Source organism: Leptodactylus fuscus, chromosome 5, assembly GCF_031893055.1.
Source record: "Leptodactylus fuscus isolate aLepFus1 chromosome 5, aLepFus1.hap2, whole genome shotgun sequence".
Taxonomy (NCBI): Eukaryota; Metazoa; Chordata; class Amphibia; order Anura; family Leptodactylidae; genus Leptodactylus; species Leptodactylus fuscus.
Genome location: NC_134269.1, coordinates 102,269,466 through 102,297,345, shown reverse-complemented (window position 1 = coordinate 102,297,345; position 27,880 = coordinate 102,269,466). Strand labels below are relative to the sequence as shown.

Sequence of the window (27,880 nt, the reverse complement as noted above, 5' to 3'; positions counted from 1 at the left end):
GTTGTAAAGAAGCGCCTGATGGTGCCTTTGATGGTGCAGGAGAAGGAGATAAGACAGGAACAGGGGAGGATGAGGGAGAAGTCAACAAAGTGGCGGAGGCAGATGAAGTGGTGTCCTGGCTCGTCCTCTGGAGTGCATCGCCAGCACAGTCAGCAGTGGCAGTGGCAGAGGCAGAGGCAGTGGCAGAGGCAGTGGCGTGAACGGCAGGCGGCCTTTGTCCTGCCGTTGCTGCCTGCCACTGATTCCAGTGCTTGGATTCCAAATGACGGCGCATTGAAGTGGTGGACAGGTTGCTCTTCTCAGAGCCCCTAATCAATTTCGAGAGGCAAATTGTGCAGACAACACTATATCTGTCCTCGGCGCATTCCTTGAAAAAACTCCACACCTTCGAGAAACGTGCCCTCGAGGTGGGAGTTTTTCGGGGCTGGGTACGAACTGGAACATCTTGGGAGATTCCGGGTGTGGCCTGGCTTCGCCTAAGCTGCTGACCTCTGCCTCTGCCTCTAGCTACCCTTTTTGGTGCTGCACTTGCCTCAACATCCACACTACTTTCCCCGCTTGACATCCCCCCTGTCCAGGTCGGGTCAGTGTCCTCATCATCCACCACTTCCTCTTCCAACTCCTGTCTCATCTCCTCCTCCCGCACAATGCGCCGGTCAACTGGATGCCCTGACGGCAACTGCGTCACATCATCGTCGATGAGGGTGGGTTGCTGGTCATCCACCACCAAATCGAACGGAGATGGAGGAGACTCTAGTGTTTGAGCATCTGGACACAGATGCTCCTCTGTTAGGTTCGTGGAATCGTGACGTGGAGAGGCAGGTTGAGGGACAATGAAAGGAGCGGAGAACAGCTCTGGGGAGCAGGGACAGTTGGGGTTATTGTTCTGTGAAGCTTGGGAATTTTGGGAGGAAGGAGGACAAGACTGTTGGGTAATAGGAGGAGAGGAGGCAGAGTCTGACTGGCTGCTGGACAATGTGCTGTAAGCGTTCTCTGACAGCCATTGCAAGACCTGTTCCTGGTTCTCGGGCCTACTAAGGTTTGTACCCTGCAGTTTAGTTAATGTGGCAAGCAACCCTGGCACTGTGGAGTGGCGCAATGCTTGCTGCCCCACAGGAGTAGGCACGGGACGCCCTGTGGCTTCACTGCTACCTTGCTCCCCAGAACCATTCCCCCGACCTCGCCCACGGCCTCGTCCACGTCCCTTTCCGGGAGCCTTGCGCATTTTGAATTCCCAGTTAGAAATTGGCACTATATACCAGTAGCAAAAATTGTGGGTGCACGTAACCCCAATATATTCTTTGAATTCCCAGTCAGACAATGGCACTATATACCAGTAGCAAGAAATGAGGGTATTTATAACCCCAATATATTCTTTGAATTCCCAGTCAGAAACTGGCACTATATGGCAGTAGCAAGAAATGAGGGTATTTATAACCCCAATATATTCTTTGAATTCCCAGTCAGACAATGGCACTGTATACCAGTAGTAAAAATTGTGGGTGCACGTATCCCCAATATATTCTTTGAATTACCAGTCAGAAACTGGCACTATATGGCAGTAGCAAGAAATGAGGGTATTTGTAACCCCAATATATTCTTTGAATTCCCAGTTAGAAACTGGCACTGTATACCAGTAGTAAAAATTGTGGGTGCACGTAACCCCAATATATTCTTTGAATTCCCAGTCAGACAATGGCACTATATACCAGTAGCAAGAAATGAGGGTATTTATAACCCCAATATATTCTTTGAATTCCCAGTCAGACAATGGCACTGTATACCAGTAGTAAAAATTGTGGGTGCACGTAACCCCAATATATTCTTTGAATTCCCAGTCAGAAACTGGCACTATATGGCAGTAGCAAGAAATGAGGGTATTTATAACCCCAATATATTCTTTGAATTCCCAGTCAGACAATGGCACTGTATACCAGTAGTAAAAATTGTGGGTGCACGTAACCCCAATATATTCTTTGAATTACCAGTCAGAAACTGGCACTATATGGCAGTAGCAAGAAATGAGGATATTTGTAACCCCAATATATTCTTTGAATTCCCAGTCAGAAACTGGCACTGTATACCAGTAGTAAAAATTGTGGGTGCACGTAACCCCAATATATTCTTTGAATTCCCAGTCAGACAATGGCACTATATACCAGTAGCAAGAAATGAGGGTATTTGTAACCCCAATATATTCTTTGAATTCCCAGTCAGAAACTGGCACTATATGGCAGTAGCAAGAAATGAGGGTATTTATAACCCCAATATATTCTTTGAATTCCCAGTCAGAAACTGGCACTATATGGCAGTAGCAAGAAATGAGGGTATTTATAACCCCAATATATTCTTTGAATTCCCAGTCAGACAATGGCACTGTATACCAGTAGTAAAAATTGTGGGTGCACGTAACCCCAATATATTCTTTGAATTACCAGTCAGAAACTGGCACTATATGGCAGTAGCAAGAAATGAGGGTATTTGTAACCCCAATATATTCTTTGAATTCCCAGTCAGAAACTGGCACTGTATACCAGTAGTAAAAATTGTGGGTGCACGTAACCCCAATATATTCTTTGAATTACCAGTCAGAAACTGGCACTATATGGCAGTAGCAAGAAATGAGGGTATTTGTAACCCCAATATATTCTTTGAATTCCCAGTCAGAAACTGGCACTGTATACCAGTAGTAAAAATTGTGGGTGCACGTAACCCCAATATATTCTTTGAATTCCCAGTCAGACAATGGCACTATATACCAGTAGCAAGAAATGAGGGTATTTATAACCCCAATATATTCTTTGAATTCCCAGTCAGACAATGGCACTATATACCAGTAGCAAGAAATGAGGGTATTTATAACCCCAATATATTCTTTGAATTCCCAGTCAGAAACTGGCACTGTATACCAGTAGTAAAAATTGTGGGTGCACGTAACCCCAATATATTCTTTGAATTACCAGTCAGAAACTGGCACTATATGGCAGTAGCAAGAAATGAGGGTATTTGTAACCCCAATATATTCTTTGAATTCCCAGTCAGAAACTGGCACTGTATACCAGTAGTAAAAATTGTGGGTGCACGTAACCCCAATATATTCTTTGAATTCCCAGTCAGACAATGGCACTATATACCAGTAGCAAGAAATGAGGGTATTTATAACCCCAATATATTCTTTGAATTCCCAGTCAGACAATGGCACTGTATACCAGTAGTAAAAATTGTGGGTGCACGTAACCCCAATATATTCTTTGAATTCCCAGTCAGAAACTGGCATTATATGGCAGTAGCAAGAAATGAGGGTATTTATAACCCCAATATATTCTTTGAATTCCCAGTCAGACAATGGCACTGTATACCAGTAGTAAAAATTGTGGGTGCACGTAACCCCAATATATTCTTTGAATTACCAGTCAGAAACTGGCACTATATGGCAGTAGCAAGAAATGAGGGTATTTGTAACCCCAATATATTCTTTGAATTCCCAGTCAGAAACTGGCACTGTATACCAGTAGTAAAAATTGTGGGTGCACGTAACCCCAATATATTCTTTGAATTCCCAGTCAGACAATGGCACTATATACCAGTAGCAAGAAATGAGGGTATTTATAACCCCAATATATTCTTTGAATTCCCAGTCAGACAATGGCACTGTATACCAGTAGTAAAAATTGTGGGTGCACGTAACCCCAATATATTCTTTGAATTCCCAGTCAGAAACTGGCACTATATGGCAGTAGCAAGAAATGAGGGTATTTATAACCCCAATATATTCTTTGAATTCCCAGTCAGACAATGGCACTGTATACCAGTAGTAAAAATTGTGGGTGCACGTAACCCCAATATATTCTTTGAATTACCAGTCAGAAACTGGCACTATATGGCAGTAGCAAGAAATGAGGGTATTTGTAACCCCAATATATTCTTTGAATTCCCAGTCAGAAACTGGCACTGTATACCAGTAGTAAAAATTGTGGGTGCACGTAACCCCAATATATTCTTTGAATTCCCAGTCAGACAATGGCACTATATACCAGTAGCAAGAAATGAGGGTATTTATAACCCCAATATATTCTTTGAATTACCAGTCAGAAACTGGCACTATATGGCAGTAGCAAGAAATGAGGGTATTTATAACCCCAATATATTCTTTGAATTCCCAGTCAGAAACTGGCACTGTATACCAGTAGTAAAAATTGTGGGTGCACGTAACCCCAATATATTCTTTGAATTCCCAGTCAGACAATGGCACTATATGGCAGTAGTAAAAATAGTGGGTGTATATAGCCCCAATTCTATTGCTAGGGGACTTGCAGGGTATTTCTGGGGTGAAGGTGGGGGGGCACACCGTTGGAACGGGTATCGGGGGTATATATCGGGTATACGGGAATACACTGACAGTGTATTCCATTCAGGATCCTGGGAAAGCTGGGTTGCGGCGATTGAGCCCGTCAGTGCCACGTTACACTGACAAGCTTCTCCCTGGAATTTAGCTCTTACAAGAGCTGTTGTGGTTGTCTTCTCCTTCCTATCCTAGCCTGTCCCTGCCTACCCAGAATCTAAGCCCTAGCTAGCTGGACGGAAACCTCCGTCCTCGGTGAATTGCAAGCTCAGAATGACGCGAACCTGGGCGGCGCTGTTCTTTTAAATTAGAGGTCACATGTTTTCGGCAGCCAATGGGTTTTGCCTACTTTTCTCAACGTCACCGGTGTCGTAGTTCCTGTCCCAGGAAGGTGGGAGAAAAGGCGCCAGGGAAGGTGGGAGGGGAATCGAGTAATGGCGCACTTTACCACGCGGTGTTCGATTCGATTCGAACATGCCGAACAGCCTAATATCCGATCGAACATGAGTTCGATAGAACACTGTTCGCTCATCTCTAATTACTATACATACTCTAGTATAAGCCGACCCGAATATAAGCTGAGGCCCCTAATTTTACCACAAAAAAACTGGGAAAACTTATTGACTAGAGATGAGCGAACACTAAAATGTTCGAGGTTCGAAATTCGATTCGAACAGCCGCTCACTGTTCGAGTGTTCGAATGGGTTTCGAACCCCATTATAGTCTATGGGGAACATAAACTCGTTAAGGGGGAAACCCAAATTCGTGTCTGGAGGGTCACCAAGTCCACTATGACACCCCAGGAAATGATACCAACACCCTGGAATGACACTGGGACAGCAGGGGAAGCATGTCTGGGGGCATAAAAGTCACTTTATTTCATGGAAATCCCTGTCAGTTTGCGATTTTCGCAAGCTAACTTTTCCCCATAGAAATGCATTGGCCAGTGCTGATTGGCCAGAGTACGGAACTCGACCAATCAGCGCTGGCTCTGCTGGAGGAGGCGGAGTCTAAGATAGCTCCACACCAGTCTCCATTCAGGTCCGACCTTAGACTCCGCCTCCTCCGGCAGAGCCAGCGCTGATTGGCCGAAGGCTGGCCAATGCATTCCTATGCGAATGCAGACTTAGCAGTGCTGAGTCAGTTTTGCTCAACTACACATCTGATGCACACTCGGCACTGCTACATCAGATGTAGCAATCTGATGTAGCAGAGCCGAGGGTGCACTAGAACCCCTGTGCAAACTCAGTTCACGCTAATAGAATGCATTGGCCAGCGCTGATTGGCCAATGCATTCTATTAGCCCGATGAAGTAGAGCTGAATGTGTGTGCTAAGCACACACATTCAGCACTGCTTCATCAAGCCAATACAATGCATTAGCCAGTGCTGATTGGCCAGAGTACGGAATTCGGCCAATCAGCGCTGGCCAATGCATTCTATTAGCCCGATGAAGTAGAGCTGAATGTGTGTGCTAAGCACACACATTCAGCACTGCTTCATCAAGCCAATACAATGCATTAGCCAGTGCTGATTGGCCAGAGTACGGAATTCGGCCAATCAGCGCTGGCTCTGCTGGAGGAGGCGGAGTCTAAGATCGCTCCACACCAGTCTCCATTCAGGTCCGACCTTAGACTCCGCCTCCTCCGGCAGAGCCAGCGCTGATTGGCCGAAGGCTGGCCAATGCATTCCTATGCGAATGCAGACTTAGCAGTGCTGAGTCAGTTTTGCTCAACTACACATCTGATGCACACTCGGCACTGCTACATCAGATGTAGCAATCTGATGTAGCAGAGCCGAGGGTGCACTAGAACCCCTGTGCAAACTCAGTTCACGCTAATAGAATGCATTGGCCAGCGCTGATTGGCCAATGCATTCTATTAGCCCGATGAAGTAGAGCTGAATGTGTGTGCTAAGCACACACATTCAGCACTGCTTCATCAAGCCAATACAATGCATTAGCCAGTGCTGATTGGCCAGAGTACGGAATTCGGCCAATCAGCGCTGGCCAATGCATTCTATTAGCCCGATGAAGTAGAGCTGAATGTGTGTGCTAAGCACACACATTCAGCACTGCTTCATCAAGCCAATACAATGCATTAGCCAGTGCTGATTGGCCAGAGTACGGAATTCGGCCAATCAGCGCTGGCTCTGCTGGAGGAGGCGGAGTCTAAGGTCGGACCTGAATGGAGACTGGTGTGGAGCGATCTTAGACTCCGCCTCCTCCAGCAGAGCCAGCGCTGATTGGCCGAATTCCGTACTCTGGCCAATCAGCACTGGCTAATGCATTGTATTGGCGTGATGAAGCAGTGCTGAATGTGTGTGCTTAGCACACACATTCAGCTCTACTTCATCGGGCTAATAGAATGCATTGGCCAGCGCTGATTGGCCGAATTCCGTACTCTGGCCAATCAGTGCTGGCCAATGCATTCTATTAGCTTGATGAAGCAGAGTGTGCACAAGGGTTCAAGCGCACCCTCGGCTCTGATGTAGCAGAGCCGAGGCTGCACAAGGGTTCAAGCGCACCCTCGGCTCTGATGTAGGAGAGCCGAGGGTGCACTTGAACCCTTGTGCAGCCTCGGCTCTGCTACATCAGAGCCGAGGGTGCGCTTGAACCCTTGTGCACACTCTGCTTCATCAAGCTAATAGAATGCATTGGCCAGCGCTGATTGGCCAATGTATTCTATTAGCCTGATGAAGTAGAGCTGAATGTGTGTGCTAAGCACACACATTCAGCTCTACTTCATCGGGCTAATAGAATGCATTGGCCAGCGCTGATTGGCCAGAGTACGGAACTCGACCAATCAGCGCTGGCTCTGCTGGAGGAGGCGGAGTCTAAGATCGCTCCACACCAGTCTCCATTCAGGTCCGACCTTAGACTCCGCCTCCTCCAGCAGAGCCAGCGCTGATTGGCCGAATTCCGTACTCTGGCCAATCAGCACTGGCTAATGCATTGTATTGGCGTGATGAAGCAGTGCTGAATGTGTGTGCTTAGCACACACATTCAGCTCTACTTCATCGGGCTAATAGAATGCATTGGCCAATCAGCGCTGGCCAATGCATTCTATTAGCGTGAACTGAGTTTGCACAGGGGTTCTAGTGCACCCTCGGCTCTGCTACATCAGATTGCTACATCTGATGTAGCAGTGCCGAGTGTGCATCAGATGTGTAGTTGAGCAAAACTGACTCAGCACTGCTAAGTCTCTGCATTCGCATAGGAATGCATTGGCCAGCCTTCGGCCAATCAGCGCTGGCTCTGCCGGAGGAGGCGGAGTCTAAGGTCGGACCTGAATGGAGACTGGTGTGGAGCGATCTTAGACTCCGCCTCCTCCAGCAGAGCCAGCGCTGATTGGTCGAGTTCCGTACTCTGGCCAATCAGCGCTGGCCAATGCATTCTATTAGCCCGATGAAGTAGAGCTGAATGTGTGTGCTTAGCACACACATTCAGCTCTACTTCATCAGGCTAATAGAATACATTGGCCAATCAGCGCTGGCCAATGCATTCTATTAGCTTGATGAAGCAGAGTGTGCACAAGGGTTCAAGCGCACCCTCGGCTCTGATGTAGCAGAGCTGAGGGTGCACAAGGGTTCAAGTGCACCCTCGGCTCTCCTACATCAGAGCCGAGGGTGCGCTTGAACCCTTGTGCAGCCTCGGCTCTGCTACATCAGAGCCGAGGGTGCGCTTGAACCCTTGTGCACACTCTGCTTCATCAAGCTAATAGAATGCATTGGCCAGCACTGATTGGCCAGAGTACGGAATTCGGCCAATCAGCGCTGGCCAATGCATCCCTATGGGAAAAAGTTTATCTCACAAAAATCACAATTACACACCCGATAGAGCCCCAAAAAGTTATTTTTAATAACATTCCCCCCTAAATAAAGGTTATCCCTAGCTATCCCTGCCTGTACAGCTATCCCTGTCTCATAGTCACAAAGTTCACATTCTCATATGACCCGGATTTGAAATCCACTATTCGTCTAAAATGGAGGTCACCTGATTTCGGCAGCCAATGACTTTTTCCAATTTTTTTCAATGCCCCCAGTGTCGTAGTTCCTGTCCCACCTCCCCTGCGCTGTTATTGGTGCAAAAAAGGCGCCAGGGAAGGTGGGAGGGGAATCGAATTTTGGCGCACTTTACCACGTGGTGTTCGATTCAATTCGAACATGGCGAACACCCTGATATCCGATCGAACATGTGTTCGATAGAACACTGTTCGCTCATCTCTATTATTGACTTGAGTATAAGCCGAGGGGGGGGGGGGGGGGAATGCAGCAGCTACTGGAAAATTTCAAAAATCAAAATGGCCGGAGTTTTGGGTGCAGTAGATGCTGGGTGCTGGGGAAGGGAAGGGGTTGTTTTGGCTGTCTGTCTGTCCCTTCCCTGAGCTTGAGGACTGGGGGTTCTTCCCCCCACTTGGAATTCAGCCTGGCTTAATATAGGGTATCTGCAGTGCTCCTATTAACCCCTTCCCGACGGAATAAGAGCACTGCAGATACCCTATATTCAGCCTGGCTGTAGTCAAACTGAATTCCAAGTGGGGGGGACTGCCCATTTAAGCTCAGGAAAGGGGCAGACAGACAACCAAAACACCCCCCCCCCCCATTCCCCAGCACCTGCTGCACCCCAAACCCCAACCCTTCATCAACATCAGTCTGGTATTTATCCCCTATCCTATGGATAGGGGATAAATAGTTGAAAGATCACTCTTACTTTTCATTTCAAGGGGGGGTGGAAGGGGATATTGACCAGCCAGAAGGTCCATGGGGAGTGCAGTGGGATGTCCTCACTGTCCGGCTCCTGTGGCAGCTCCAGTCCGGTGATGGTTCAAGTGCAGCTGCTCGTCGCTCTCTGCCTTCAGCTCCCGCTGGCCTGGACCCACGGGGAGCGCCATCTTCCTGTGGACCCCACCAGCATCGTCACTTAACTGTGCAGAGCGTCAGCAGCTTTGGTGGCAAGGTCTGGACCTGGGGGAAGCGCCACCTTCCTGTGGACTCAACGCCGATACTGCTGACTCTCTGCGCAGTTAGTGACGATGCTGGCGGGGTCCACAGGAAGATGGCGCTCCCCGTGAGTCCGGACCGGCGGCAGCTGAAGGCGGAGAGCGAGAAGCAGCTGCACCTGATCCATCACCAGCCTGGAGCTGCCACAGGAGTAGGACAGTGAGGGCATCCCGCTGCACTCCCCGTGGACCTTCTGACTGGACAACCTTCTCTCCCTGGAACAACTGCAGTAGAATGTGAGTGCAATCTACACCGTGCAAACAATACGGTGTCTGGAGTGTATATAACAATACCCCCCCTGCGCTTGACTCGAGTATAAGCCGAGGGGGACTTTTTCAGCACAAAAACTGTGTTGAAAAACTCTGCTTATACTCGAGTATATACGGTATATTATATGAGCAAGCTCAGTGGGACAAAAATAAAAAAAAATAAGCAATTGTTTCAAAAATGTCTAAAATATATATAAAAAAAACCTTCCCTTTTACCTATTTGAATTGCATTATTATATAATTTAAAAAGTGCACATAATTGGTATTGCCATGTCTGTAATGACCCATGCTATAAAATGATCATATTATTTAGTGCACACAGTGAATGGTTTGTTTTTTTTTTGGCCTGCCATGATAAAAAGCTTATGTACCTCAAATTGATACCCATGAAAACAGCAAATCATTCCTCACACAGAATCATGAACAAGCAAAAGGAAAAAGTAGTGGCTATCAGAATGTGACACAAATCATAATGTTTTAACAAAAAAAAAAGTGCTTTGCAAAAATAATAAAAATTGGTATTGATCCTACAGACGTGCAGAATACAATTAACACATCATTTCCACCATATCCAGTGAGCCGTAAAAGAAATACTAAATTTAAAAAAAATTGTGGCATTACAGATCATTTACTTCCCCTAAAAAAATAGTTGTATACAGTTTGTTTTGAAAAAAAATTGTCACGTGTTCAAGGCCAAAATTTGGATTAAAGTGAAATTCCAGTGAAAATCATGGGTAGAATATGTCTGCTGCGTGATAGCAATCCAGATATACATGTTCACAACCACAAGCCTACTCAGTACTCTGTTTTCTAATGTCTTAAATTCAGGTGACCTTAACCCATCCATCTGTGGACCTCGGTTTATATGCTGGATACTAGTGACAGGGATGCAGCTAAAAACTCAGCTTGGCATCTTTACGTTTTAGCAGCATTTACTTTTCCCTTTCCTTCTGTCTCTGGGCCCAAACCACCATGAAGACTTGCACAAAATGTATGTGTACACAAATTTCCCATCAATCTCACCTCTGTCAGTGACCCCATATAGTACTAATTCCCCCTTTTGTTGCACATCCTCCCCCATAGCAGTCATCCTTGACTACATGTTACTAACTATGTTTGCTGCTTGTTATGGGCTGTGAAGGATGTGTCTCATAAATCTTCTCACTCCATTGCACCAGAGGACAGGGATAATACATTCACAATTCACAGACAGCTAGCCATCAAAGGAAATCAGAAAGAAGGTCAAAGAAATTTAACCAGCTCTTGTGTGCTAAGGGTTACCTATGGGCCCCCCTGACCTGTGGGCCCAGTCACAGTTGCTACCACTGCATCTCCTATAGCTACACCAGTATGTTAAAGCTATTGTCAACCAATCATATCTGCCCCTCCATTTATGTGAGTATACATCTGTCTCTTCTGTGGCTCTTCAGCAAATCTGTGTACAATTTGGAATGATCTATAATATATAACTCATATATGTTATCTGAACATCTCCGCAGGACATGTAGTTACCAAGGCTACTTGCTGCAGATAATGATTTTTTTACAAGCAAGAGGAGAGATAGAAACATGAATATTCTCTGAAGAGTCAGTTAGAGGTTACATGGGGGAAAGTAGACGTACATTGTACTAATGTGAGCTAGGTTAATGGCTTACTCATCTGTTCTTAGAAAAAGTTGAGAACTAAAATGAGAAACAATAACGTCTAATTCTAGTACCAAGTACCATGCAACAAAAAAAGTTACAACTGGGTTTATACACCAGTATGAAAATGACATTTTTTCTACGTCAATGCCTATGTTATTCCTAAGTTTCTCAGTGATAAATCGGTAATTGCCTTTCTGTAACGCTTTTAGCTGCTTTTATTGTCCTGCACTTTGCTTCCTTAAATCTCAGTGGAGATATTCAATCAAAATACATCACAATAGCACCCTCATTCCACAAATGGCTGCTGCTATTTATGATTACCTGCATGGAAGGCACACAATTTTTTTTTTAATACAAGAGGGGAGAAAAGCAAACAGGAGACATTTTTGCCATAGATTTACTTTCTAAAGTATAACTTTTATTAGTCATAGTCTATATAGAAAAAAAAATATATATATATATATATATATATATATATATATATATATATATATATATACAGCCCACTCACGACTGCAACCCAGCGGTATGTTGAAATCCTCCTTAGGATAAGTACTGTAGATGCAAGGTTCAGGGAACCTGTAACATCTCTGCCTGTTCGGGTCACTGCACCACCCTCTGCTCGCATGCTGTGGCACAGGAGGCATGTGCAGTTTGAGAATCTTCTTAAAGTTTTTAGTTGCACTGTGTGAACACGGCTCTAGTCCTTAATTGGATTTGCACCACACCCGTCTTCTGCCAAGGTTGCCTCTGTCCATTAAGTGGTTAATCTGGCCTTGCCCTGTGATTGACAGCTGCCTTTCTGTGAACTCCATGGGCGGGTTCTTCCTCCCTATTTAGCCTTGGTTCCCATTCACACCAGTGCTTGCTATTGCCGTGCGCATACCTGCTCTTACTGTCCCTGCTTGCTTATACTATTATACTTGACCTTTGGCTTTTCTCATTGACTATTCTCTTGACTCCGATTTGGCACTGCATCGCTCTCTTGTTACCGAACCCTGGCTTGCTGACCTCCCTTTGTTGTTGTTCATCTTGTCTGCGTTTTGTGTTTCACATATTCAGGGAGGGATTGTCCTCGTGGTTGTCGCCTATTACCTAGGATAGGGCCTGGCAATAGGAAGGGAAAGCGGGGGGCTTCAGCTTAGGGCTCACTGTCTCTTGTGCCCCTCCCAGGGTTTAACAGTTCTGGGAATTGCTGTCTTAGCAATTCCCTTACAGAACCCCTCCGGCCAGGGCAGCAAGTCCACAAAATAGAAGTAAAAGATCCAGCATTCCAAATCTTCAATAGTTAAAACTTAACCTTTATTTTCATCCTGTACGGAGTAACAAGGACATCAATAAAAAAGATAAAAAAACATCCCTTTGTACGTGGGAAGGAGTCTGACAGGAGACGCGTTTCAGGGACTACTTCCCCTTAGTCATAGTCACAGCTATGACTAAGGGGATGTAGTAAGGGGGATATAGTCCCTGAAATGCGTCAGCTGTCAGACTCCTTCCCACGTACTCACGGTAGCGTCTATTCCACTGTACTGTGAGAGAGAGTGTTCCTTACTGCCCAGTAATTACCCCCCCCCATACTATTCTATGGATGAGTACTATCAGGAGTAGGGGTGGCATTCCTCACCACTCAATGCCACCGCTAGGTGGTAAGGAACGCCCCCCTCTCACAGTACAGTGCAATAGGCGTTCTCGTTCTTCTTCGCCTCGCTCCCCCCTGCCTCTCAGGTTAGGAGAGTGTGAGTGGGTTAGGAGATTGTGGGCGGGTACTGGGAGGGGAGACATCACGTCTCCCCGCCCTGTACCCGCCCACACTCTCCTAAGCCACAAGCCCCGAGCTCCCTAGCTTTTTAACAGTAACCTGGGAGGTGGGGGCAGCAAGGCGAAGAAGAACGAGAACACTGGGCACCGATCCAGCCATCTCTGCAGGTAAGTAGCTAATAGAGATGTTAGTCTCCCATTAGAATGAATGGATGCAGCCGGCGCGCAGGGGGTTAAGACTGTGTGCCGACTGCTTCCATTCATTCCTATGGAACCACAGCGGAGCCTTACTCAGAATGAGCGGAGCGTATACTCAGTGTGAAGACTAACATTGTTAGCTTTTCCCACAATGCTTGGCCAGTAGCAAAGCATTGTGGGAAATAATCACCGATCTCGATCCCACCTAAAAAGATCATGTTTGGAATCCCGATCGCAATCGTGAAATTTTCTCGATCGCCGATCAGAATCCGATCTTTTCCGAACACAATCGCTCAACCCTACTGGTGACACATTCCCTTTAAATATGCATACAGCATTCATTGTAAATTGTAAAAAAAAATGAATATACTGAGACCAAGTAAAATCTTCTGAAATTACAAAGCTGACTGCCTCCACTTAAGTCTTGCCAGGTAATATGTAAAGTTCTATAGCTTATTTACATTTTTATGCTATTCAAAAAAAGATTGTGTACAGTAAATGCAATTGATGTTATATTTGTTCAATATACATTGCACATTTCTTTAAGACTTGCAATTATTTATCAGAAGTTGCAGTATTAAGAAATAATGATTTTTTTTAGCAACATGATCTTGATCTTTAATGAGAACTATTTCTAGAATTTTTATAATGATACTGTGTATAATTTAATATTGCAATCTATCTTTTAATCGTTTTATCTTTTAATTTAACCTTATACATACAATTGTAGACAGATCCATGGCCGCCATGGGGTTAACTATTAACTGTGTTTATAGATTTCTAGGTTTAGTGGGAGGTAAATTCTTGATTTTCTTAATGCATAGAGATTTGCGCAGTTTCTTAGCTGAGATATTTTTGTAAATAATGCAGCAATTCAGTTAGAATGTGCTTGCAAAGTGGTAATGGATTATCAATATGGAAATCTTTTTTCCTCCCTTTTGTATAATCACATTTTCGTTATCCTTTGAGAATTCATTTAAAGCAGCTCCAAGAAGTGCCTCTTATTCATCATCTCACAGAATCATGAACAATCTCCCCCATATTTATGTAATGGGTATTTTGTCATAATATGCTAAGTTACTGCTATTACACATTGTACGGCCACACAAAAGGAAAAGCAAGTTTTCTCAAGTTAACTTTTGTACTTTTCTATTACAATCATGGCTAAATATCCCTGTTTTAATCAGATAATTTTAGATTAAAGAATCCCTCATGGTGGGGGGAAGGGAAATCTCAGCTTTCATTTGCTTCCAAGATTGCCATTTTAACTGTATTATTTCTGGAGATATAGCCAGTTAAAAACACTGAAGAGATCTTCAAAAGTAATTCAGAAAGAAGCCAAAATCTGTTAGTAAAGTCCACAGTTTGTTAATGACACAAATAATGGCAGAAAATCCTAAGTTGTTGGAAAGTTTAGGTAAGCTTTAAAATGGAAAATGGTTTCTACTATCTTTATTACTTCCCATAATGTTCACCAAAATAGTTTTATTCTGGTACAAAAGAACCTTTACTTTCAGGCATTTCAGGCTTTTTTGCATGAACTAGAAAGTGTGTACAACAATGGACCAACCAGTTAAATGAATTAGAATACAGCTTCAGACTATAGTTGCTTTCCCTTTTCACATGCATTAAAGGGGTTGTCCCATCTCAAGGATCCTATCTATACTGGTAGCTTATGTACATTGAAGACTTTTCCTAAATATATTGCTTTAGAAATGCTGCTTTGTTTGCCTGCTATTTGAACTTATTCCTTCCATTGTTTACAAAGCGTTGCTATAACCATGGTCCTGTGAGATAGGACAAGTGACGTCACTTACTCAGTGCCAGCAGGACAATCAGTTCAGCTAATTGCAGTTTGCTGATAAAGCCCTGCCTGTCATCTCTCTTTGTATACACATAGACAACACTGAGTCCTTCTCTGATCTGCATAAGCATCGTGATACCTAATAGTGTCATCCAGCAAGCTGGGGATGGGGGGGGGGGATACTGGAAATGAGAAGTAGAGACTGCAGGCAAAGCTGCAACAGTGAGATGGGAGACCCCTTTAAATTCATTAGTAAAATGGAAAGTTGGATCAACTATAGGAAGCTAAGTGCAGCTAAACTGTATCTGTAGGCTCAGATTCACAACCACTGCATTCCCCACATTAGTACAGGGTAGCACTTCTCTCTATTTGTCCTGCATGGTCCTATGGCTGTTTCTTGAGTGAGAGAGATGGTTAGTTAGTTATAGAGCAGATTCTTCTGTGCTTACTGTGAATAGTGTATGTCAGCTAATCTCCACCCACCTGAAAGGAATGAAAACTACGGATAGGAACTGCTAAAAACCATTTAATTATCAGAAATAGTGTTACACAAAGCAGCTTATCCTGAAAAGTCACCTGAAATCACAGGTTTTCTTTAGTATTCTAAAGGGTAAATGCATTTTCCTCAATATTTGAAATATCTGCATGGTCTTGCTATGCAATCTGTTTTCTGGCAATCTAAACCTCCATACTTGGTTTCCCAAGATCCCTGATACAGAAAAAAAGAGAATTCTGAACACAATTGGGAAAGCTACTTGCTGTCTATGATTAATATGCCATCAGTAATAACACAAGCAGCTAGGAAGAAGTGAATAGACTCTCCTATACTTATTGTGAGCAGTGAGAAGCTGTGCACTCCTGTCTGAGCTGTGTACAGGCAAGGAGCACAGAGCTCTTAGGCCAGGTTCACACAGGGTTTTTCAGTCCGGAAACTGAAGTGGAGGCTGCCTCAGTTTTCGGACCAAAAAACGGGTAGCTGCGACTAGATGCCGATGGAGTGCACCGGCATCCAGTCGCGCAATCTGCTCCAAATTAGGCCCAATGAATGGGCCTAGTTGGGAGGAGGGAGTGTCTTCAGGCGGATTTCTGAGGCGAATCCGCCTAAGAATGAGCATGTCGCTTCTTTTTTCAGCTAGTGGGAAAAAGAAGCAACATGCCCTTTCTTCATGTGGATTCTGCGGCTGAGTCAACCGCGGCGTCTGTGGCTTGAGACACCCTCCTGCTTAGGCTCATTCATTAGGGTCTAATCAGGATCAGGATGCCATGATGGGATGCCCATTCCCACTCCCATTGCAGCTAGCTGTGCAAAAAACCTACCCTAAAACATCACTGTGCAGTGAAAACACAACTGTGCACTGTTCTGAATATACCATAATACCATCTTTTTTCAATAACGCATGCTATATTGTTTATATTGTCTTTTTTTATATATATTTTCAGGGCACAGCAGGACTTGATGGAATGAATGGATTTAAAGGATCCAAAGGTGACAGAGGTCTACAGGGACAAAAAGGAGAACAGGTGAAATCGGCAACACATTTTTAGATGCATAATCCAACATAGTGGTTCTATAGGGAAAAGGCTTGTGATTCCGCAGCTAAAATTAAAATGCATGATTTTGTGCTACAATTTTTGTATTTGTTCTTCTTAAATCCTAAAAAAAATTAAACATAAAATTAAAATACAAAATTTATTGAAAAATCAGCTTCTCTGCAGTTCTGTGTTTCCACAATGTATGAAACAGATTAACCAAAATATCATTCACTTTGCTGGACCATATGTTAGCCATTTTTTTCACATGGAACACTGAGAATGAACCTGGACTCCAAACATTATAATCATCTATGATGCTAGGAGTCTTCTCCTCCCCATGAGACTATTGTTTCATACTAAAAACATGATTATACTTTTGTACTTTCACTGCGCTTGTTAACCCTTTCCTGACATCTGCTATATTAGTATGGTGGATGTCGAGCATTTAAATATTGTGGCCACTCAGGATCTAAACAGCTGCCATAGCCACCAGGTTTCTGCTGTATTATACAGTAGAGACCCGGCGCTAATACAGACATTAAGGGCTCTGGCGCCTCAGTCAAAGCTGACCAAGACGACATCATTTTGTTGTGGATCGCTGGCCTCCAAAACAAGATCCAGAGATGGCGTTCCATTTCTATGACAGCCAGAAGCCTACATTCTGTTTAGTAGCAAACATTTACTTTGATATGTATTATGAAAAGCTAAGTACAGTACATAAATGTACAATGGTCACCATCACCTACATTCAGTTGTTATCATGTAGCAGATACTAATTTCTAGACCATGAAGGTCTGGACCATGTGTGGGTTAATTTTGAGAGCTGTCATATGAACATCTAGGGAATTCTAATTTTAAGATTTTTGGTTCACTTCTCCTGCTAATTATCTCTCTAGATGTTTCTTCTCCAGATCTGATATGTTCTGTCATGTTCTGCTGGTGAATTGCACATCCTCTGTGCTTTACAGTAAATATATTTGCAAATTGCAAATAAGAAATGTCACTTTGTTTGGTAAGTGACATTTCTATAATCATCCTACCTTTAGAATAAATCAGAAAATGGTATGTAATCCAGTTAAATTTTAAACAAGCATTTCACAAGAAATTATTCCATACAGATGTGTACAAAGATATACACTGAGCAGCCACAGCATTAAAACCACCTGCCTAATATTGTGTAGGCCCCTCATGCTGTCAAAACAGCTCTGATCCACTGAAGTATGAACTCTGCAAGGCATCTGACGGTGTCCTGTGGTTTCACACAACACAATGTTATCAGCAAATCCTTTAGGCTAAGGCACCATGTAGATGGCCGCAGTGAAAAAGCGCTGTGAGAATAAACGCAGTAGAAACGCATTGCAGTTTTCCCACACCGCTTTACAAAGGTGCGTAATATAGATCAACAAATGAAACAATTATATCTCTGGCATTATAAAACATAGAAACTTGCTTCTGATGTTGTATGAAATAGGATATAAATATCCCAACTGTATTTTTAAACAGAAATAGTAAAGGACTGCACCCTTTGTGTCATATGAAAGAGAGAATCTCCTCTTTTATTCCACATCAGAAAGAAGTTCCTACATTTTATAATGCCGAAGCTGTGACTGTTGAAATGACCCTTCCCCATCCTTATTTTCTGTTTGAAAAGTAGTTTGAAAGTTTAGTTATGCTTTAAAGGGTTAAAAATCATGTAGCGATTTTCCTTTTGCTTAACCGTAAAATTCATTGCAGACATCCTTAGGAGACTCCATCTAAAATCGGTAGAGATTTTACTGCACAAAGAACTTTTCTCTTACTATAAAACCCGATGTGGAAACCCAATGACATCCGGCGGACCCTTAAAAAAAAAGTTATGTGTTTTTCTAAAATACTTTACTACCTTAGTAATGAAATTGTTCAAACAATCCTACATACCTTAGATCCAACAAAACTAGACCAAAACAAGTTAGTACCATAAAAAGTTAACCTAAAGTTATCCTTTCCATGGTTATTTCCATGTAATGATTTAAGGGACTAATATAGTGGAAAACTAGAAGGTAGAACAATGTATGATATGGACTATGTACAATGTCACTGGGGAATTTATTAAAAATCATTACAGTGGATAGGACATGTAGACCTGGGTAGAAGCCAGATAAGGTAAACTAATGTGGATGTTATGTTTTCTGTTTAATACAGGGTGAAAAGGGAGATCCTGGATTACCAGGAGACAGTGGAAAAAAAGGAGACAAGGTATCTTCTGTAACAATGACAAAAATACAGTATTTAGCCATGATTGTAAGAAATATGTATAATATATGAAACTCATACAATGTTATTATTTATATTACTTAGTAGTTGACTAAAGAAATGTAAAGGATACCACCAGAAGTTTGACACAAGCTTAGACAAAAAAAAAAAATCACTATTTTTTTTTAGGCTTCTCAAATTCTCTGAGGAACAAAAATGGAATGGTAATGTGCTCTGGAAGCTTATCTTTAGGGAAACAATTTTAAAAAGTTCTTGCAAAGTGGATCGGAATCTAGCGAATTCCATCTACACATTGTGGGAAAATACCCGTAGGGGATATGCTGCAGTTTCTGAAACTGTTGCAGTTTTGGAAATCACAGAATGTCAATTATACCTACAGAAAGGCCGGTGATCTCCATAAAGGTATAATTGAAGCAAAAAATCCACAGAGGAAATTTCTTTGGCCTTTGTGAAAAGGGCCGCCACAGTTTAGCTTTGGTAAATTCTGAGCATTGGTAAAGGGGTGTGGCTTGGCATAAAGGGACTGAATAAACATTCACCAATGTGTACTGAAAAATATGCCAATATTTGGTGCAAAATCTTGGCGCAAAGTAAGTAGTAAAATAATTGGTGTAAAGTTAGATAAAAGTATCTAGATTAACCAAAGTTATTATCAAGCATAGGAGACTAAGTTTACACTGTGAAAGCATTAGAGAACATTAGTAAATCTGCTCCAATGTATTCTGTGGGCCATCCATACATATTTAGAAAAGGAATTCGCAACTTGCATAACTATATGGGTCCCAGTAATTGCAGCTCCACCATGGCTCGAAAACCATGGGGATCCATATGTCACCCTCCCTATACTAGGCCTGCACCATAAATTGTTTACTCTACCTTATACAGTCTTCCTGTAACATCTCTGCCTGTTCGGGCCTCTGCGCCACCCTCTGCTCGCGTGGTGCGGCGCAGGAGGTGTGTGCAGTTTGATAATCTGCTTAAAGTTTTTAGTCGCACTTTTAGTGTGAACTCAGCTCTAGTTCTGTGATTGCATTTGCACCACACCCGTCTTCTGCCAATGTTGCCTCTGTCCATTAAATGTTTGATTTTGTCTTGCCTGTGATTGACAGCTTTCCTTCCTATCAGGTTCAGGGCGGGTTCTTCCTCCCCTATTTAGTCTTGGCTCACAGTCACACTGGTGACAGTTATTGCCTCTTGCTTGCTGGTTTCTCTTGCTGTTATATTATTTGTATTCTAATCCTTGACCTCTGGCTTCCCTACTGATTATTCTTTTGGACTCTGATTTGGCACTGCATCGCTCTACTGTTACCGAACCCTGGCTAGCTGACCTCCCTTTGTTGTTGTTCGTCTTGTCTACGTTTTGTGTTTCACGTATTCAGGGAGGGACTGTCTTCGTGGTTGTCGCCTATTACCTAGGATAGGGTCTGGCAATAGGAAGGGAAAGTTGGGGGCTTCAGCTTAGGGCTCAGTGTCCCTTGTGCCCCTTCCTCCAGGGTTCACCAGCAGCTTCTGGGGAATTATCATCTGGCTATTCCCTAACACTTCCACTGCCAGAAATGGGAAAATTATCTTTTAATGGCAAAATTGCAATTTGTCAGCAGAAAATAGCCAAGGAGGGATTCTGTGTGGAAGGCTGTGGCACATAAGGGGACATTGATAAGAAATGGCAAAGATGGTAAGCTTGTGTGCAGACATGTTGTGAACATGTCTACATGGCGGTTTGGGGCCAGATAGAGAAGAAAACATAAATGTAAATGTAGCTAAAATGTAAATGGGATGTGCAGGGGAACCAAAGCTGAGCTCTTGTTCAAGGGTCTGTGAACCTTCAGTTATGCCCTTGGTTAAACATCTTTCTTGAAAATGTGGATTCAGGAATCTGTCCAATTGCCAAAAGGAGGAAATTTATTTCCTAGCAAATTGGTGGATATTAGATTGTTTTTGTAAGTAATGAAATGATAAGCTTAGCTCTTTAATTTGTAGAAAATCTCTTTATTTCTAGACTTCATACACCTCCTCACATAAAAGCTGCTGAACTTATTTGACCTAACAGGGTTGTATTTCAATTATACAGATGAGTGAGTAATGGTAATGTGCCTAATGATGCTATGCTACATAAGTGTGAATGTTCTAGTGGAAATGTTTATACAGAAAATAATGTATTTTTATGAATAAAAGCATATAACTTTTTATATAATAATATATAAATATATATATAATCATCCACATGAGGATGAATATATATATATATATATATATATATATATATATATATATATATATATATAATATTGTAAAGAATATGACAGGTTATTCATGTTGTGATGTTTTTTTGTTCTCACTTTGAGTAATATCTTTGAAGTGATGAGCTAGGGTAAGATGATAGCATAAAATTGTTAGCATGTGTGAAAAGTATATTTGTTAGGTGGCAAAGTATAAAATAATTTTATACATTATACTAAACAGAAAGTAAAGAACTATAACCTAGAGAATCAGACCACATTTGTGGCTTCACAGACCTTTGCCATCTTTCATGTAGGCATGAGTGAACTTTTATGTTGCCTTTATATTTGTGTTCCAGGCTTCTCAATTGATATCCTGTTGTTTAGGATAGATCATCAATCAATATTCATAGGTCACATGGCCTGTTTAGAAAACCAATAATTTGTTCTCAAAAACAATCAATTCTAAATAATTCAAAATTCATCTTTATTCAAACTATAATTACATAAGTAATGTTGAAAAAAGGAGATAAAAGGAACGCAAAACAATTAAAAGACAATCTGGACAAGTGTGGTACACAGGAGAGATAGCTCGTGATTACATTAAAATTAGGCACACGATAGATAGATAGATAGATAGATAGATAGATCAATACACACTTTCAAAAATGTGTTATAACCAAATAATAATCAAATATACCAATAATTAAAACTTATTAAGTGTCATAAGAAAAGCATATATTAAGAAAGTTCACAAATAGCCCAAATAACAACAAACAATCACCAACAAATAAAGGTGCATCAGTGCTATGTGAAAGATAAATGTCAATGGGTTTCCTCATACAGATATTAAAGTGAGTACCGACCAGCCATCAGACCAAATATCCTGTGACCACACATAACCAGAACCCCAATGCACGTTTGCACTAGCTTCCACATGGCTCTGACACCAGGGACCCCGACAGATCAGCTGGGATGCAACTACTGTATACACTCGAGTATAAGCTGATCCCCTTAATTTTACCACAAAAAACTGGGAAAACTTATTGACTTGATTATAAGCCTAGGGGGGAAATGCAGCAGCTACTGGAAAATTTCAAAAATTAAAATGGTTTTTGGGTGCAGTAGTTGCTGGGTGCTTGGAAAGGGGAGGGGGTGTTTTGGTTGTCTGTCTGCCCCTTCCCTGAGCTTGATGACTGGGTTCCCCCCCCCCTCCAAGTGTAATTCAGCCTGGCTGAATATAGAGTATCTGCAGTGCTCCTATTAACCCCTTCCTGACGGAAGAGGAGCACTGCAGATCCTATATTCAGTAGACCAGGCTCTTTCAGACACAGGGCTATGTGTTTCACAGTAATTTTCTACTTTTATATGTATTCTAGGGAAAGGAGTGATTTAGAACTTTTATTTATTTAATTTTTTATTATATTTTTTAAAGCTTCTTTTTTTCACTATTTTATTGGAGATTGTATACATTACTATTGCGGCTGGTCATAGACTTGACTTGAGTATAAGCCGAGGGGGGCTTTTTCAGCACAAAAACTGTGTTTAAAAATTCGGCTTATACTCAAGTATATGTGGTAGGTCATGTGCATAAACCCTTAAATCCCCTTACATCTGCTAAACTGATGGAAAACACATGATGTAAATGGACCCTTATACTAAATATTAACCCTTAAAACTAAATACTAATCTGCTCACTCGCCTTGCTCTATAACATATCACTGGCAGATCAGACACCATGTTGTGTTCGTCCCTTTAAGTGGAAATATTTGCATATTATCTATCATCCTGTCTATCTATCTGTATCTGGGCACTTGAGAAGGATTCTTTTGAGGTTCAATATGTGACGTGTTTCTGATGCCAATAAAGATTGTTGAGCAGGATTGTGGAGGATAACTATTTTCCTGTTTTGTATGTATACCCAATGACAGGATTGGGCTACATCCATGCATCTGGTAGGAAAGACCTCTTGAGTTGAGCTGTTATTTTTTTATTATTTTCATTTTTATCCATCTGCCTGCCTATATCTCTATATTATTTTTCCAGGGAATGCTGGGATTTCCAGGAAAAACAGGAGAACCTGGAATACTAGGTGTTAAGGTAAGTACTTCATATTTGTTTCTGTTAACGCATGGCAAACAGGTTGTGTAGTAGGGTACGTATAACTGATAACTGTGATGGTATTGTGAAGGTTGTAAATATATGAATCACAAAAACATGTTATCCTTAAAACTAAATGCAGTATAATTATTATGCTTGAAACTGAATATGATATTACGTGACAAGATGACGCCTGCACCCAGGATCACGGCAAAGTTGGCCTAGAAATAGAAAATCAGCAATATATGGATACAGCTATGATATGCCTTTTTGTCCCAGGTTAAAGCTAAAATCATATGTCCATGCTGGCATCTTGTATTCCATTGTTGTCTGGGGGAGACAATGGTCCCACTCCAATTGATCTGAGCTAACTCTCTTTGGCTGGAAACCATGGACCCTGAGGTGTCTGGTGCCAAAAGTGGATAAGCATTTCAATAGGGTCAATACAATGAACAAAGACCCTGAATAGACACTTCAAGAGGACCCAACCCTGAGGACATCTCCAAACAACAAGTGTAAAAACCAGCTGGACTGTCATAAAACATGTACAGATAAGATTCTATCAAAGACAGTAAATCAAATGACCCACAGCCCCTCACACACCTTATTTCTGTCAACTAAATAAACCCTGGCTTCCTCAATAAAGGACACGTGCACCTCCAGCTTTTACTGAGAGAGGAACTCATATCAATGCTCTGTGTCTGATGTTATTTCCTCACCGCATGCACTCAGTAGACTTTTAATTCAGACAACGACAGTCACCTCGTGTAGAACTACAGAGGCAAACTCAACAATATGACATAACAGAGATGCTAACACGTGTTTTTCTTTTTGCACAGAATGTTTGCCAGATTTATTTTTATATAGTGGCAAGTAGTCATAAGTCATATTTTGGTCGAATGAATTTCTTACTGTCATCCTTCAACAGCTCCAGTTTGACAATGAGAATCTAAAGAATTTCCTGTCTGTCTATTGATTTTTCTTGGATCAGACGTCCTTATATGTTGTTTTCCATTTTATAAATTGCTAACTAGAGATGAGCGAATATATTCGATCATATACATCGGCCGCATAGCTCCCGCTGCAAAAACACTTCCGGGGTATCACATTTTTACTGCCCCTCCCACCTTCGCTGCCGTCGGGAGCTATGCGGCGGAAGTATTCGATCGAGTATATTCGCTCATCTCTATAATGTTAACCTAGTGCTAGAATATCCTATCACTTTATGGCAATTGCTAGATTTGACTTCTCATCCTGACAATAAAGTTCACCTATACAGGGCTAATGGAAATCACTGCCCTGGAAGTCCCATCAGACCCCCAGTGATCAGACATTTACCCCTATAATGTGGATAGGCGATGAATGTCATAAGTGAGAAAACCCCTTTAATTGTAGCTCATACACTCAAACACTTTGCACATGTGATTTTTAGCTTTTATGTAATAACTCTGATTCCTTAATGTCTACAAGATATAAAAATACGTTTCCAAAAAGAAAGTGTAATGGGATTAGCAGGAACATTCTGACAAGCTTTCTGCATCCAGGAGGAGGTCAAGAAAAAATGAACCAAACTTCAGATTTACGTCTGCATACATGAAGAAATGAGGGCATGTTAAAAGAAAAAAAGGCTTAAGCAGAAAGTGAGAATTATTGGTGCGTGACTGTAACAGTACCAATTAAAGTCACACACCAGCACATCCGCGATACATTTCAAAGATGTTTTTTTTTTGCTACAAACTTCATCATTTTTACATTTTTATTCCTATAATTTAGACAATTATTTGCACTTGACTTTTCGAGTGAAATTCATTTTATTTTGTGACCTAAAGAATTTCTGCTTTAAAGTTAATTTTAAGTTCTGACTAAACAAATATTTATATAGTACAGTTAGCAGATTAGGTTTTTTTCTGCAATAAAATTCAGATTTCTATACTTTGGACTGGTTATAGAGATGGTTACTTAGTTTATATTTACTTTATTTTGTCAGGGTGAAACTGGAATACAAGGAAACCCTGGCTTACCGGGCTCTACAGGTGCTTCAGGACCAAAGGTGCCTAACCATTTTCATTCATTCCTTTCTAATAGTGTGACTACACTCATGTCTGGATATCTAAGTACAATATATAATATATCTATTTCATGCATTGTGTCAGATTATCTGCCAGGGGAATGAAACACATATTGTATTTATTGATTGACAACAGCTACAGATGTAACAAGTAGAGAAAAAATACTCATTGAACAAGCATAAACTATATGGTACAGTATGTTCTAAGTAGATATGCTCATAAACTGTATTTGGTCATTATTGCCTCTAGAGAGGAACCTATAGAGAGAAAAACTATAATGGAATGATATGCACCTCTTTTGTGTTTTGAACCCACTCCTGGTTTGGGCTTACAAACACTGATGCAAAGTACTGATTCAATTCTGCTGTGTCAAAGTGATCTTAGTGACATGACACTTTCAAGCTTCAGAAAAATATGCATTATATGAACAATACTGTGTGTTTCCTATTGAAAACAATGGGATGCTTATTCCAGGCATGTTTGATACATATTTTGCAACATAATACAAGCATTTCACATACCTAAATGCAGGTAAGAAAAATTGTCATATGAACATAGACCTTAAAGTGGTTGTCTTCAGAAAATGTATTTTTTTTAAAAAAAGTTCCATAGCCTTCTGCTAACTTCAATAACCCCCCACATACCACTTATGCCATTTGCCATCTCTTTTCAGAATCCCCACTGCAACATTGCTTTGTTTATAGCCTGTGCTTCCTGTTGTCTGCACTTCAGGTTGCTGAATATAATCAAAACTGGGAAGACTGCTATAGTTTGGTACTGCTCCATCCATATATCTCAATAGTTTCCAGTCCCCTTGTCTGGCCACACTTCTTCCATCTGCATACACAGTGTTTCCCTGCCATCACTGTTCCATTTACTCTGCTGTCCCACCCTTTTCCTGCATACCTTCTTGTTGCTGCCAATCTAATGCTGCAGTCTGTGGTGGAGGCAGGGACAAATTGAGCCCTGGAAAGACCACTTATATGGCCGCATCACTGATGATGTTCTGTGTCCTTGGTCTGGATGTGCTGGTAACTGGAGCACACGGGAAGTCATCACCAAGATGCTCTTGGATTGACAAAACACTGCAATGTTTTTAAAGTAAGTGAATGGCAATATTACTGATAGGTCATATTAGTTCACCTCCATAGTTATGTTGGCTTCCCAGACAACCCCTTTAAGGTAATACCACACTTTGCAAGTGATGTGCATCAGATAAGCAGTCAGTGTTCAAGCACAATTTTGGTGCACATCAGTCAAAATATCTGACCTTACCCAGAGAAATAGAGAGAACAATAGTAAGTTCTTCTTCTTGTTTGTAGGGCGATAAAGGGGAGAAAGGAATAGAAGGACCACCTGGAGTTGTTGGAGATAAGGGCGATAAGGTGAGAACACATCTTGCGTTTTTATTTGCTTTAAGTGGTTATAAAGATATAAAAAACACATCTTCACTTCCTGGATTTCTCGGCACATTGTGGGCGGGGTTTCACTTGCTCTGCTATCTGCTATGTTTGCAGTTAGTAATGAGGGATTGGTTGTAAATGCATTACCACAGTATAATGCTGATGTGGAAATTGATGTAGCAGAACTGGATTTGAGTCAGCTTGCATTACATACAGAGGTAAATGACTCTTTATCTCAGCCCTTATCAGCCAAATTCAATTAAACTGGCTGATAAGTGGAAAGACTGAAGATAGACAGCACAGTAATCCCGGAGCTCTCACCTCCCCATCTGAGGAGCTCCATTGCTTGTCAGACATACACAGCTCAGAGCTGCTCCCAGCACTCAGTCCCTCCACCCCTGAGATCAGGCAGCTATGTCACTTTTTGAACTGAGCAGATAAGCCCAGTGGCCATAGAAACGCAGTGTCAACAATGAAATGAATAAATTAAGATAGCGGCCAAACAAAGCAGTTTTGATAAAGCAATGTATTTAGTAAATGTCTTAAATCTACACAAACTAGCAGTATAGATAGGATGCTTTTCATGGGACAACCCATTTAATCTCTAATACCACCAGACACAACCAATGGACCGATGTAAAATGTGATGCTGTTTCTGAAAAAAATGCAACCATTCTGTACAACACCTTTAATTCCTACAAAGCTCGGGTGCCAGGAGTGGTAGCCTGCAGGGAACACTTAGAAGAGGGCACAGTACTAAACCAGTTCAGTCACCGCTATATTTCAGGACTGTTGAGGTCCCACAGTTCTCACTGATCATAAACTCATGCCATGTTCTAATGACATACCATGACTTTATAAGATGGGAATATGTATTTAATGTTGAACTGGGAAGAAGAAAGTATGGATATCACTGTTTTCTTGTTTCATATATAAAATACATACCATCATTTTTCTAGGGTAGCAAAGGATCTCCTGGATTAAGTGGCTTCAGAGGACAAGTTGGACCTCCGGGACAGATTGGGGTTCATGGGCCACAAGGACCTACAGGACCAAAAGGAAATACAGGATTGAAGGTAAAATAATCCCGATGGGCTAAATCATTTGTTAACTTAAGTAAAGAGGAGGCAGAGTAAATTACAACCAAAGATTAGTAAAGATTAGATCAAAATGCCCTAAAACATACCAAAAATTGCATATCAGTTTTATTCTTTGTTTTTAGTTGAAAATAGACAATTATAGAGAATGTATGTAAAAAAGATATCTTGCCATGAAATGCACAAAATG

The 27,880-nt window shown here is 41.8% G+C and overlaps 1 protein-coding gene across 1 annotated transcript in view; it reads left to right on the top strand.

Annotated features, from left to right (window-relative positions):
- The window catches only part of LOC142204542 (uncharacterized), a 252,351-nt gene that overhangs the window by 174,135 nt on the left and 50,336 nt on the right, over positions 1-27,880 (top strand). The window contains exons 87-92 of the mRNA XM_075275859.1: positions 16,457-16,537; positions 18,731-18,784; positions 23,068-23,121; positions 25,109-25,171; positions 26,513-26,575; positions 27,553-27,669. Coding sequence (XP_075131960.1) covers positions 16,457-16,537; positions 18,731-18,784; positions 23,068-23,121; positions 25,109-25,171; positions 26,513-26,575; positions 27,553-27,669 — 432 coding nt within the window. The remainder of the gene's footprint in view (positions 1-16,456; positions 16,538-18,730; positions 18,785-23,067; positions 23,122-25,108; positions 25,172-26,512; positions 26,576-27,552; positions 27,670-27,880) is intronic.